General features: G+C 35.2%; 1 protein-coding gene across 4 annotated transcripts in view; it reads right to left on the bottom strand.

Moving 5' to 3' along the window:
- LOC112858929 (A disintegrin and metallopeptidase domain 3-like) overlaps window positions 1-13,990 on the bottom strand; it is a 115,854-nt gene that overhangs the window by 73,160 nt on the left and 28,704 nt on the right. For all 4 annotated transcript variants that reach the window (XM_086703638.1, XM_086703639.1, XM_086703640.1 and 1 more), the window contains 3 exons: window positions 8,830-8,906; window positions 7,947-8,124; window positions 1,791-1,853 (listed from right to left, as the gene is read on the bottom strand). In XM_086703638.1, the coding sequence (XP_086559764.1) occupies window positions 1,791-1,853; window positions 7,947-8,124; window positions 8,830-8,906 (318 nt within the window). The remainder of the gene's footprint in view (window positions 1-1,790; window positions 1,854-7,946; window positions 8,125-8,829; window positions 8,907-13,990) is intronic.

The following is a 13,990-nucleotide window of genomic DNA, read 5'->3' as shown; positions in this document are numbered from 1 at the left end:
TTTCTAGATAGGTCTCTTGAGGCAAGGGAGACAAAAGCAAAAATAAACCATTGGAACTATATCAAAATAAAAAGCTTTTGCATAAAGAAATCATCAACAAAACAAAAAAGGAACATACTGAACACAAGTAGATATCCACAAATGTTATATCCATTAAGGGGATAATATCCACGTAACTTTATTTTTATAAACTTCTTACATTATATGTGAATGGGTATAACATTAATTCTAGATTGTGACAAGAATGTTAATTGGAACCACTCCAGAAACCAATGGGGTAAGATGTGAGAGATAAAAAGGTACAGCAGCAACATATAATATAGGAAATAAAGATAAAAGCTAAAAAATACCCCATTAACCCAAGGGTAGCAAAGGAGGAACAAAGAAGCAAATAACTAATAAGACAAACAATACTAATAGCATAGTAGTACTGAACCTACACCTACAGTATTAGTACTTTTGATAAAACTTAAATCAACTAAATGTATAATGAAAAGGCAGGGATTATCTAAAAAAATCAGTTTACAAAGTCATACTTGAAAATTTAAGACAGATAAACTGAATACAAAAAAGAAGGAATACTATTCATAGGATATTATAAAGAACTCTGGAGTTCTTTATTGTTGTTTTTGCATGATGACATTTGCATTGAAAATTCCTTCTGTTATTATTGGAATGGTAAGAAGGTATCCAGCTAAGTGGAGAGAGAAAAGTAGGCTGTCTATATTTAATATTAGCAACCTCATGGGGACAGCTATGACAAAACATAATTCCAATGCTTATGATACTGGTTTAGGACAAATAGTATTATTCCCTATGTAACAATAACAAAAACCTAAATCTAAATGCCCCCAAAGGGCATTAGCCAGTAAAATACATTAAATTATATTAAATATATTAACCAGATACTATATAAATGTTAAAATTAAATTAATATATTTAATATGTGGAAAAACAAAATAATTTACAAAATAGTATATGTAAGACAAAGGTATAAGAACATATATATACATGTATGTATATTAAAAACAGAAAATGTGCATAAAATTTATCTCCTGGTAATAAAATTATATGTGCTTTTCTCTTTATTATTTTGTCTGCCTATTCTTTCCTATTATTTTTATAAAAATTATTTAAAGATCTAAATATTGCCTTTTATCAACAAGATCTAATTTTCAACATTATGGCACTTGATAAACCTTATATAAAAATATCAGTAATAATGAAAACATAAGATTTCTTAGTTGCCACCCATAATGGCTTTGCTGATTATATATAAATAAAATTTTCCCTAACTAAATGAATATTCCAATGGATAATTCTTCCCATTTTTAGAATATAGAATTTCTGCCAGAGAATCCAAGAAATTGTAAAGCATAAAATAATCTTATAAAAGATAATTTTTAATAACAGGGATCTCCCATTTATAATAAACTAAATAGCTTATTTTAAAATGGAAATTAATTTATGGAAGAGTTTCCTCACAATTTGGAGTGGATCCAGAAGTATATGCAGCTAGTTATAATCGAATAGGTTAGAGTATAGTAGAACACTTCCATACATACAAATTATATATTATTGCTAGGATTCTATATCTATAAGTTAACACTGTAAATATTAGTCCCCCATGTTAATCCAAAGGCAACTGACAACATTTATGTCCTGCTACACTAAGATACATATTTCAAAGAGTAAAATATATCTGTATTTAAGACAAGGAGAATTTTCTTTTTCACATTCCCATTAAATATAAACACAAAACAAAGCTATTATATATCAATAATGCATACCAAGGCTTTATCCATAATGATTTGTATTTTCAGAAATCTGTTCAATAATGCATCCGAATCTTTCTGCAAAACAGAGGACATGAATTAAATAAAACATGAAAATAAATAAAAAAATTATTAAAAATATATTGTTATTATCGTGCACATTATATATGTATCTATATACACATGGAGGAGAAGAAAGAAAGAAAGAAAGAAAGAAAGAAAGAAAGAAAGAAAGAAAGAAAGAAACTACAGATACATAAAGATACAGATATTGGTAATAGGAAAATAAGACAATGGACGCCATTGAATAAAAAGCAGGTGACATTCCAAACACAAATTTTAGGAATAAAACGAAAGCTTCTATCTTATATTCTTTATAACTAAGATCCTCATGATGGACAACCCATGTTTCGCTTCACTCTAAACCTTTGTCTTAGACCCTCCTCAAACCTTCAAGTTAAATAAACTCCCATCATCTTTCCCCAAAACACTGCCTTTAGTTACTCATTATTTTTGTAATTTAACTAATTATGTTAGCTTGATCACAGTTCTATCAATTGATATTAATGGATACATCACCCATGTATCCATTTCTATAAATAAAATAAAAAGTGCTTCCATCAGAGCCCAATATGGCTCAAGGCAATCAATGATCTGCTTTCTCTCACCATAGGGTAGAATAATCTATTCTAGAATTTCATAAAACTGGAACCATATGTCACATACTTTTTTACATCTGGCTTCTTTCACTCAGCATTTATCCATTATGTTGTGATTATTAATGCATTAGTGTTTATTAAAATAGTATGCCATTTTAGAAATATATCCCAATTTGTTAATACATTTACCTGTTGATGATCACTTGGATTATTTAGACATTTTAGCTATTATATATAAAGCTGCTATGAATATCCATATAGAGGTCTTTGTGCAAGTATGTTCTTTACTTTTTCTCAGAAAATCTTAAAAGTGGAATACCTAAGTCATATGGTAAGTGTGGATGTGTAATATAATGCCAAAGTGCCAGATTGTTTTCTAAAGCAGTTTGATTATTCTGCATTTTATCAAGAACTAAAAAAGAGTGCCAATTACTCCACATTTTTGCCTGTATTTGATATTATCCATCTTCTTCATTGTATTCATTCCTGTTGGTCCATACTGAAATCTCATTTATGTTTTAATTTGCAATTCCCTGATGTTGAATGACCATCTCTACATAGGCTTACTGCTCATTAATTTAGTTTCTCCTAAATTCCCTACCAGAAAGTTTATGTTTAGCTTTGATTTTTAATTAAGTCTATGCTTTAATTCAATTTTACTGAATAGGGGCCAAAATTCATTTTATTTCATGTGAATATCCAGTCTTTTAGCACTGATTGTTGAAGGGAGTATTCTTTAGTTTTTCAGAGTCCTTAGCACCCTTGTGGAAAATCAATCAGCCAATAGCATGTGGGTCTATTTCTGATCTATTCTGATCTATACACCTATATACCTATATACCTACATTTATATCACTAACACAATATGCACCTCTATACCAGGGGTCAGCAAACTATGGCCCGAGATACAGCCACCTGTTTTACACAAAATATATATGTTTTATTGTAACCTAGGCATACCCATTTGTTTATATATCCTCTACAGACGCTGTTTTCTTGCAAAAACGCTCAGTGTTATAACTTGCAACAAACCATCTGCCCCACAAACCTAACACATTTACACTCTGGCCCTTTAAGAAAAAGTAATGTTAAGTCTTTCATCTTGTTCTGTTTAAAACTGTGTGATTATTCTAGGTTACTTATATCTCTCCCTATGCATTTGAGAACCAATTTCCACAAAAATGTTTTCTGAAATTTTGATTGGGATTACACTGAATTTACAGATCAATTTGAGGAAAATAAACAACAACATGAATTTCTTTCTTTCCTGTGACTTTGCTAGACCCTCTTTTTAAAAAAAGTTTATCATGAGGGACAGCGCATGCACACACAGGCACATGAGTGGGGGAGGGGTAGAGAGAGGGAGAAAGAGTCCCAAGCTGGCTCCGCACCATCAGTGCAGAGCCCAATGTGGGGCCTTAACTCAAGAGCCATGAGATCATGACCTGAGCCCAAATCAAGAGTCGGGCGCTCAACTAACTGAGCCACGCAGGCACTCCCAGACTCTCTTATTAGTCCTGATAGCTTTGGTGGAGATTCTTTAGTATTTTCTATGTATGGAGTTAAGTCACTTAAAAAAAGAGAATTTTTTTTCTTTCAAAAACGTATGCCCTTTATCATTCTTTCTCCTGTTGCACTCTCTGGTAACTCTAGGAAAAAAAGTGGCTGGAAATAGTGAGGGCAGACAGTCTCGCATTATTCCTAATCTTATAGGCTGTTTTAGTCAGTTCAGGTTCTTAACAAATATACCAGACGAGGTTGCTTAAACAACAAACACTCTTCCTAGTTTGCAGATAGCTGTCTTCCTACTGTTTGCTCATGTGAGGGGGCACAAACAGATCAAGGAAGTTTTCTACTCCCTAGTTTATCATGAATGGGTGCTGAATTTGGCCAAATGATATTTCTGGAACTACTGATACGGTCCTGTGGTTTTCTACATAAATCTGTTAAATTGTTTCATTCTTGTATTTCTGTACTGATTTAAGCCATATTTCCTCAAAGTCACATAGATATTATAGTCTTAAAATTCTTGAAAAAGTATGAATGCTTTTATATTATAATGGCAACTTGACTAGACAAAAATTGTTGGGATTTTTATACCTTCCAGAGAAGTCACCCTATAAGCACTATCTTATAAGCACTTCATTTGGCTAAGGCTAAAGTCAGTCTGTTTCTCTACTTTTATAGGTGATTTGGGGGCCAAGATGCCTATATTCATTATTGGGGGTACCTAGATGGCTCAGTCAGTTAAGCATCCGACTCTTTATTTTGGCTCAGGTTATGATCTCATGGTCCACGAGATCAAGCCCTACATTGGGTTCTGCACTGACAGCATGGAGCTTGCTTGGGATTCTCTCTTCTCTCTCTCCCTCTCTGCCCCTCCCCTGCTCATGTTCTCTCACTCTCTCAAAAATAAATAAATAAACTTTTTTTTTTAAGTACTGCTGTATATTTCAAGTTTTCTATAGCCTATCCGAATTACCTGTTTAGGATTAATATTTATTTATTTATTTTTAATGTTTTATTTATTTTTAAGACAGAGCGAGACAGAGCATGAGTGGGGATGGGGCAGAGAGATAGACACAGAATCTGAAGCAGGCTCCAGGTTCTGAGCTGTCAGCTCTGTGCTGACTCAGGGCTCAAACTCACTAACTGTGAGATCATGACCTGAACCGAAGTCGGATGCTCAACTGACTGAGCCACCTGGGCGCCTCTAAGATTTTTTTTTAATGTGTGTTTATTTTTGAAAGAGCATGCATGCTAGTGGAGGAGGGGCAGAGAGAGAAGGAGACAAAGAATCCGAAGCAGGCTCCACGCTGTCAGCACAAAGTTGGACATGGGAACCCAGAACGTTGAGATTATGACCTAAGCTGAAGTAGGATGCTTACTCAACTGAGCCACCCAGGTGCCTCAAGGATTTAGATTTTTAAATGAGCTATTCAATTTTGATTATTATTCCTTTCCTGTTCTTTTTGTGTTTGTATGTCTTTTTGTCATTTTAAAAATCACTTTTAATTGTAGGGGGGGTTTAAGGAAGGAACAGGGGTAAAAGCATGTGCCCAAAATGCTTTTAACAAATAAGCCCTTTACCATATTGTTTGGTTTTTATTCTACTTTTCAACTCTGGTTATAGTGAAGGTATTTACCTTGTGTATGAGTTCATTTCTGTTTACTTTCAAAAATATAAAAATATACCTAAAACATAAGGTTGTATATTATTTTCTGTTCCTTATTAAAATCTGATATAGTGAAGATAGTTATTTTGTATATCTGTGCTTGTAAAAGCACTAGTCATGTGAAAACAAACTTAACTAAACCTATAGATCTAAGCCTATCAAATTCAGGATAAAAAGCAATTGAGTTATTTCATGAAAGATATAAATTTCACAAACACATAACAATTACTCACTTATCTCCAATCCTGCAATGATATCCCTGGTTTCTTCTTAAATTCTGAAATTTGTCTCTATTTTACTTGATCATTACATTTGTTCTGTACCCAAGTTTTACATAATTACCCCCAATTACCTTGTACACTACATTAGAAAATATTGTGAGCAAATATGAATAGCAGTAACAATATTTATTGATCACTTTTTTATTTGTCCACACACTATGCTAAGTAATTTCCATTTATAAACTTAGTCTTTGAAATAACTGTATGAGCTAAGTATTATGTTTACTTTTATTTTTTTTTACAGATAAGAAAATTTAAACACATAAAGGTTATGTTACTTTCCCAAGTTCTCGTGGCTAAAACTAATAGACTTGGAATTCAAGCCAAGGCAGCCGGGACTGTATGTTACCTCTATCTTGTCTAATCTCTGCCAAGTGGTTGATGGCTTCAAGTGTTGTTATTTGTCTTTTCCAAAGTTATGTCCATCCCTTCAGGTTCTTCTTCTGCCACAGGCAAAGTATTCATGGAATCTTTTAAAGCTTTCCAATTTACATATATGATAGTGCTCTATTTCAGTGGTGAAAATTGTCTTAATTGTGTCTAATGTTGTATTACAACATGCAGACAGTTTCCAGAGCTAGCATAAAGTTTGGGATCATTTCTTAGTTTCACTAAAAATGAAATTTTCATCTCTATATATGTTTATACTTCATCATTTTTTAAGTTTCTGGAAGTACAGTTTTATCAATCTGTATTCATACTACTAACTTTGTCAAAATAAACAAAAGCAAATTAAAGCAACAGGGAGATGGAGTTCATTATAAATTCAGTTCAGGTTTCATTCGTAACTATTTTGTTTTGCTTGTCTTCAGTGTGATATCCAATTATGATGAGAATATGTGGACAGAGATTCATTTATTCAACCATGATGATAAAAGTAAAGTTGTATAAACATTCTTAAGGAGGAAGTTAGGAGGTATATACACACAGACATGTACACACACACACATATATATATATATAAAAAGTATATATATATATGAAAAGTATATATATACATATATATATATGAAAAGTACATATATATGTAAAGTTAGGATATACACATATATATCCTATATAAACCCTATATATACATATATATATATGAAAAGTTAGGATATATACATATATATCCTATATATACAAATATATGTGTATATATATATGTGTGTGTGTATATATATATATATATATATATATATATGCATACACACACACACACATGAAAAAGCCTTTGGAAATATGCCTACCTTAAGTGTGAGCATTTATAATCAAAGTGTAATTGTTCAAAACTATTGTAAACTCATGCAGATGGATTACTTAATATAAAAATATAAATATGCAAAAATGGCATAATTTTATAAAATATATACATTTCAAGTTTATGCATATATATGAAAACTATAAAATAGCATACATCAAAATGATGATAATGGATTCCACAACTGCATTTATCTTTAGAAAATAACATGAGGGCCCATTCTTATTATCCTTACATATGCATATGTTTAATATTTTAATAGATGCTAACCCAAATATTATTTAATTGTAAATAATAATAAATGTAATATAATGTGTATTTTCCTTTTGATAGCAAAAAGGAAATTTCAAAGATTTGTGGTTATACAAATTTTTGTTTAAAAATTATCTACATATTTATAAATCTACATTTATAACTAGATATATAAAAATAATTAGAACAGATAATCCAAACTTCTAGCACTATTTTGAGATGATGACCTTTGGGACAATTTTTTTCCCTCTGTTCTAATTTTAAATTTTTAATAAAAATAATAAAGAAAAATGTGCTGGTAAGGAAAATGCAGACAAATTAATAATCAGCAGATTTTTATATGCATGAAATACACTTTCAATTACGGAAATGTGAGTACTTTGATTTTTAAATTATGTGTGTTTATACCTATTACAGTTTGTAAATATTATCTGACTAAACATCAAAATACATTTAAAAATAAATATCTTACAACAGAAGGTTTTAATATAGTCAATTCCCAACATGAATAAATTTACTAGAAGTAACACAATGCAGATTTCATAAAAGGGGTTACTTACTTCTGATTTCACAAGAATCCTGTAGGATTGATCTACCAATTGGGTGATAGAATAATTTTCTTGTAAGGGAGAAAAATCAACTTTATCATTATTTATTTGATAAAGCATATGCTCATATGCAACTGCAGATTCCAATGGTTCAATGCCATAACTGACATTCTCCAACTGCAATAATCCCCTAGATATTTAAACACACAAAAAAGAAATAAAAAGATAATATAGACTCCCCACTAAGAAATGTAAATCACCATTAAATAACATTTTATAGAAATTTAACAGTTGTCTTTGCAGTCTGATGTCTAAGAATCATCCCTTCTTACATGGACAGACTTTCAAACCTTATTTTATACCTTTTCTGCTTACTATGCCATTTAGGATTCATTGTGGTTTTAGTGTGACTGAGGAATGTGAATATTCTTCATACTGGGGGTGGGGGTGGTTCCTGCATAAATTTTAAGACTGCAAGCCTGGGACAGAGACAAGGAGAAAAGGAAAAATGATAAGAGAGGGGGAGAAAAGAAAGTATATGAGCAGAAACACAATCAAAGTCTATTTTCTTTGCCTTCACTCTATCCTTTAAGATGTTTCAAGGGGCGCCTGGGTGGTGCAGTCGGTTAGGCGTCCGACTTCAGCCAGGTCACGATCTCGCGGCCCGTGAGTTCGAGCCCCGCGTCGGGCTCTGGGCTGATGGCTCAGAGCCTGGAGCCTGTTTCCGATTCTGTGTCTCCCTCTCTCTCTGCCCCTCCCCCGTTCATGCTCCGTCTCTCTCTGTCCCAAAAATAAATAAAAACGTGGAAAAAAAATTAAAAAAAAAAGATGTTTCTAAAAATTAAAGGATCACACAAGATTGTCAATCATGTACATCTCTGGAATATGCCAGTACCTGAGTCCAGAACAAGTGCTAACTGTCACAACTGATTTTGGAATCTCTGCGGTGTATCCTTGATAAAAGCAATGGCCCTAAACAGAAGCATATGAAGATACATTCATGAGTGATTTGTAAATAAAGTTTTAGGTTTACCTTACTTCCTAGACATCATCAAACATTCAGATTTAGTCATCACCATAATATTATTTACCAGGCATTCCATTTCCTTGTTATCTATGCACAATCTCTTTTAACCCTCTTTAGATTATAAATAATCATTACTTCTGTCCTCCCCCAAAATAACTTATTGCTAGAATATTTAATTTTTGATGAATAACTTTCTTATCTGTGCCTTTTCTTTCTCAGCCACATTTTTTCTTGTTTTTTTTCTAACTTGTAAACTTTTATTCTTTCAAATATGATCATTGTATTTTTAATCTTGACTCTGTTATGATCTTAGTTTTTACAGTATTATTTTTAATGATTCAGCTGGAGCTTTTCTCTTTTTGTCAGGTTATTTAAATTTTTTTATTTGAGTATATTTGACATTTCTTGAATGTATAATCTATAGCTGCTAATTTAATGTAATTAGCGGCATCAATGTGACTTCAAATGTGAACATTTCACTTCTCTTTTCCAAGTTACCCAAAAGCATGTTAACTGAGATTTCCTCAGTTTTATTTCTCTTTAATATCTCACCATATTATTTAATCTATATAGCTCACCATCACTAGTTCAAGCTCTTCTCCCTCTAGATGTTCACAGCATTAGTCTTCCCAGGATCTCCCCTAATATTCTCATTCAGTGAATATTCCCTTTTCTTCCCTTAAAAATCTAGTGATAACTAGAGTCAATCCTGTTCCTTTGTTAATGTTGTGCAATGAAAAGTATCATCACATTCTCTACCATAAATTTGTTTATATGCTATTAGCTCCCAGATATACATGTCCATCAGTAACCATTCACTTTTTCTCAAAACTAGGCTTAACTCCTATTCCCCACCCACTGACAGTGGCAGGGCATACCCTGCCCCATGCTAAGGAACAGCAGCAGCCACCTCTGTCTGCACTAGTTCCAACAGACTATGCTACAAGCCCTTACAAAAAGGTGGAATACAAACCATGTCCAAATCCTCTACCCAGTAGCAGAAAGCAATTCAGTCTCTGTAGCTCCTGGCTTTGCACCAGTGGGAGAAAATGAGCCTCATGAAATAATTCTCAACACCCCCAACACAAAGGACAAGAATTTCCAGATAGGAACTTTCCTCACCCAGGGGCACTATCAGAGTGAGAAGTGCACTGACAGTGCTAGAGAAGAGCCAGAGTAAATGTTATCTATCCCATGGGACCTTCATCACCCAACCCCACCTAGTAATACAAAGTGGCCCAGGAAAGTACCTTTTACCACTATAGGCTGTATCAGCAGAGATCCAGTAGGAGCTTCTGAATCACAATAGAGTAACATTAAAAGCACCTCAAAAGTGAAATTGTCATTGGCACAACAAACCACACTAAATCTAAACTTGGGTTACTGTCTCTTAACAATAGATTTGAATGTCAAGGATACAACCAAAAATCACACATTACACCAAGAACCATAAAAATCACAAGAATGGGAAAAGAAAACCAACTGATAACAATATTGAGATAAGCCACATGTTGGAACTAATGAAGATTTTAAAGTAGCTGTGATAGTATTGCTTCAGTAAACAATTACAAATAATCTTGAAAAAAATTAAAGAACAGAAAATATCAGAAAATAAATGGAAGCCATAAAAACAGATAAAAAAATATTAGAACTAAAAAATAGAATAAACAAATCTACAAAAAACATATTTGATAGACTGATAAGTAAAGTGGAGATGGCAAGGGATAGAATCAGTGAACTTGAGAAGAGATCAATAGAATTTACTCAATATATATAACAGAGACAAATGAACTAAGAAAATAAACAGAGCCCCAAGGACCCATGGAACGATAACAAAAGATCTAAAATAAATATCAGAATCTGAGGAAAAGAACAGAAAGAATATAGGGCTGAAAAGGATTCAAAGAAATAAAAGCTAAAATTCTGGTCAGGAAGATGGCAGAGTAGGAAACCTTCGACCCCCACCCCCACCCCTTCAAAAACAAATGAATTCAGCAACAATTCACAGACAAATTTCTTTTATAAGAAAGCTTAAACTAATTAAAAAGCTAATTAAACTAATTAAAAAGTGTGTAGGGGCACACTCTGGGAAAATGCAAAATCAGACTCACCAAAGCCAATATAGAGATTTGGTATCCCCTTTCAATAGGGATACTGCCCCAGAGCACTGCTATATGATCACAAAACGGCCCTCTAGCTCCCAGCCTAACCCAGAGCATGAAACAGGTTTGTCCTCATGTCTAGAGCCCCAATTTTTCTGAAGGGGCTACCTAAAGAACTAGAACCCATTTCACTGGTCTTGGAGCTCTAACAGGTTCAGCACAATCTGACCATCCAGGCAACAATGGAGATAGAGACTTGGGCTAGGAGACACCATAGGTTTCTCCCCCATGTCCCCACTAAGCACAGAATAAATGGACAAAAAGATGCCAGCTCTGCTTCTCCTTGAGGAAGGAAAAAGTTGATCCATACATGTAGTTTCCCTACTTCACCAAAACTGCCAAAGAACTGGCATCTTTCTCACCAATCCTGGAACACAGATGGGCCAAGCACAATATAGTTGCTTGGGTGAGAATACAGGCGGCAGCTTGTGAGGGTAGATGCTACTAATCCTCTCTCCGGATCAACACAGAGCAGGAAAAAGCACAGATGCATGTTTCCCCCTGGAGAGAAAAAGATTCGGTAGAGGCCCCCCAAATGATTGGACAGGATGACTTGTTGAGATACTTTTCTGTACAAGGCCTGTCCGTGAAGATTGGGCAAAGCAACTACTTTTGTCTAATGAGCAGATACCAAAACAGAGAGTCAAATAAATGAGTAATAAGGAAAAGAAATTTCAAATAAAGGAAAAAGATATCTCCAGAAATGGATGCTAATTAAATAAAATTAAATAATTTACCTCACAGAGAATTTAAAATGTTCACTGAGGTCAAGAGGACAACTCACGAACAAATTGACAATTTCAATTACAATTTTCAGAGACAGAAAATATTTTTTAAAAGTACCAAACAGAGGAAGGAGTTGAGATCCTGGAGTAAGGGGGACTCTAAGCTTGCCTCATACCTCAAACACAGCCAGATAAATATCAACACCCATTCTGAACACCCAAGAACTCAAATTGAGAGAACAAACTCAACATCTAAAGGGAGAAAAACAGCCACATCGTGGAAGGTAGGAACTGCAAAGAGTTGATTTGGGGGAGAAAAGAACAGCAGGTGCGGCAAAGGGGAGAGCCCTGATCACAGGACAGGACAGGACAGGGGAGGGGAGGGGAGGGGAGTGGAGGGAAGAGGAGGGGAGGGGATGGGAGGGGAGGAGACGGGAGGGGACAGGAGGAAAGAAAGCACACATAGGGGACTGCACAAGAAAAATTCTTCCCCAAAACCACTGACTAGGAAAGGGAGAAAGGCTGAATGCCAGCCACAAGCTTATATAAACAGTAGAGTACAAAGTCTGAAGTATTAGAAGTCCCTGAAATCACTGGGGTCATGCCTAAGAGGCTTAGTAGTGCTCCAGTGGGGATGGAAGACAGAGACCTGGAAGGGAAAGCATGGTCTGAGGATCCCTGGGTCACATAGGGAGAAACAGTTCCCCTTCTTGGAGTGCATTTAGGAGGGGTGGCACTGCCTCTCTGGGGACAAAAGAACTGGCAGTGTCAAAGTACTGCTCTATTGAGTAGTACAGGAACAGAGACATCAGCTGAAAGCAACAAACCCTGGTGCCAGGTTTTTGTTATGCTTTACCATAAATTCTAAACCACTGCATGGTCATGCAACTCCCTTTATGGGGTAAACTAGCACGAGGGTAAACTAGCACAGTGTGGTGAGACCCTCCCCAGAGATCAGTGTGGAACTGTGCCACATAGTTCCCCCAAATGCAAAGTTTTAAAAAACAGATACACACCTGAGATAAATCACAGGAATACTGTGCCACCTGGCAGGCATACAGCTCAGACACAGACAGGGTAAAGGCAAGGATCTGACAGAGGCCAGGGACACATGAGGGGTGATTGTTTGCTCTTCTATGAGGGCTTCCTGAAGAGTGGCAGGCACAAACTACCCACTCCAGAAACTAGAGAGTAGAGTGAAGCCACTTCCCCCACATCCAATAGCACTGACCAGGTCAATGAAGACACAGCATCCCACAGTGGAAGCCATAGCCTGCTTACACCAAGCCCCACCCCACTGCACCCTGCAGGCACATGTCTACTGGGGCAAGTCTGCGTATCTCTCCCAGAAGACCAGCACAAACACCTTGCACACACCAAGTGCACACACCAAACAGAGAGTGCTGCAAAGCTTCAGCTCTAGGGGGAATAGAATCTAGCTTCTTTTAACAAGCAGACCAAACACACCTACTTAAAACTTGCCACACAGTGGACGAGGTCCAAACACCCCTACTGCAGGCAAGGAGAAACTCTGCAGAGGATTGACCTAAGGGAAGGAGCAGCCAAAACACAACAGCAGAGTGCACGCTCTGAAACACCTCCTGAAGCACCAGACCCAAGAAAGTATTGGACCTCTTCTTAATATAGCCACTACTCTCAGAAGCAGGAATATAACAGGCTTTCCTAACAATTACCAAAAAAAAAACCAATGACCTAGAAAAAATGGCAAGATGGAGGAAGTGACCCCCCAAAAAAGAACAGGAAGATGTAATGGCCAGGGATTTAATCAAGACTGATATAAGTAAAATGCCTGAACCAGAATTAAAAACAAACAAAAACAAAAAAACAAAAAACAAAAACATAGTAATAAGGATACTAGCTGGGCTTGAGAAAAGCATAGAAGACTGCAGAGAATCCCCTACTGCAGAGATAAAAGAACTAAACTTAGGCCAAAATAAAAAATACTACAACTGTGTGCAAAACTGATTAGATACAATGACAATGAGGATGGATGAAGCAGAGAGCAGAAGAACAATTCAGTGATATAGAAGATAAAATGATGGAAAATCATAAAGCTGTAAACAAGAGGGAAAGAAAATTATTGGATCACGAATGCAGACTTAGGGAACTCAGTGTCTCCTT

This window comes from Puma concolor, chromosome B1 (assembly GCF_028749965.1).
Source record: "Puma concolor isolate L17-30 chromosome B1, mPumCon1.1.hap2, whole genome shotgun sequence".
Lineage (NCBI taxonomy): Eukaryota > Metazoa > Chordata > Mammalia > Carnivora > Felidae > Puma > Puma concolor.
The sequence above is the reverse complement of the archived record's forward strand: the minus strand, read 5'-3'. Positions and strand labels throughout refer to the sequence as shown.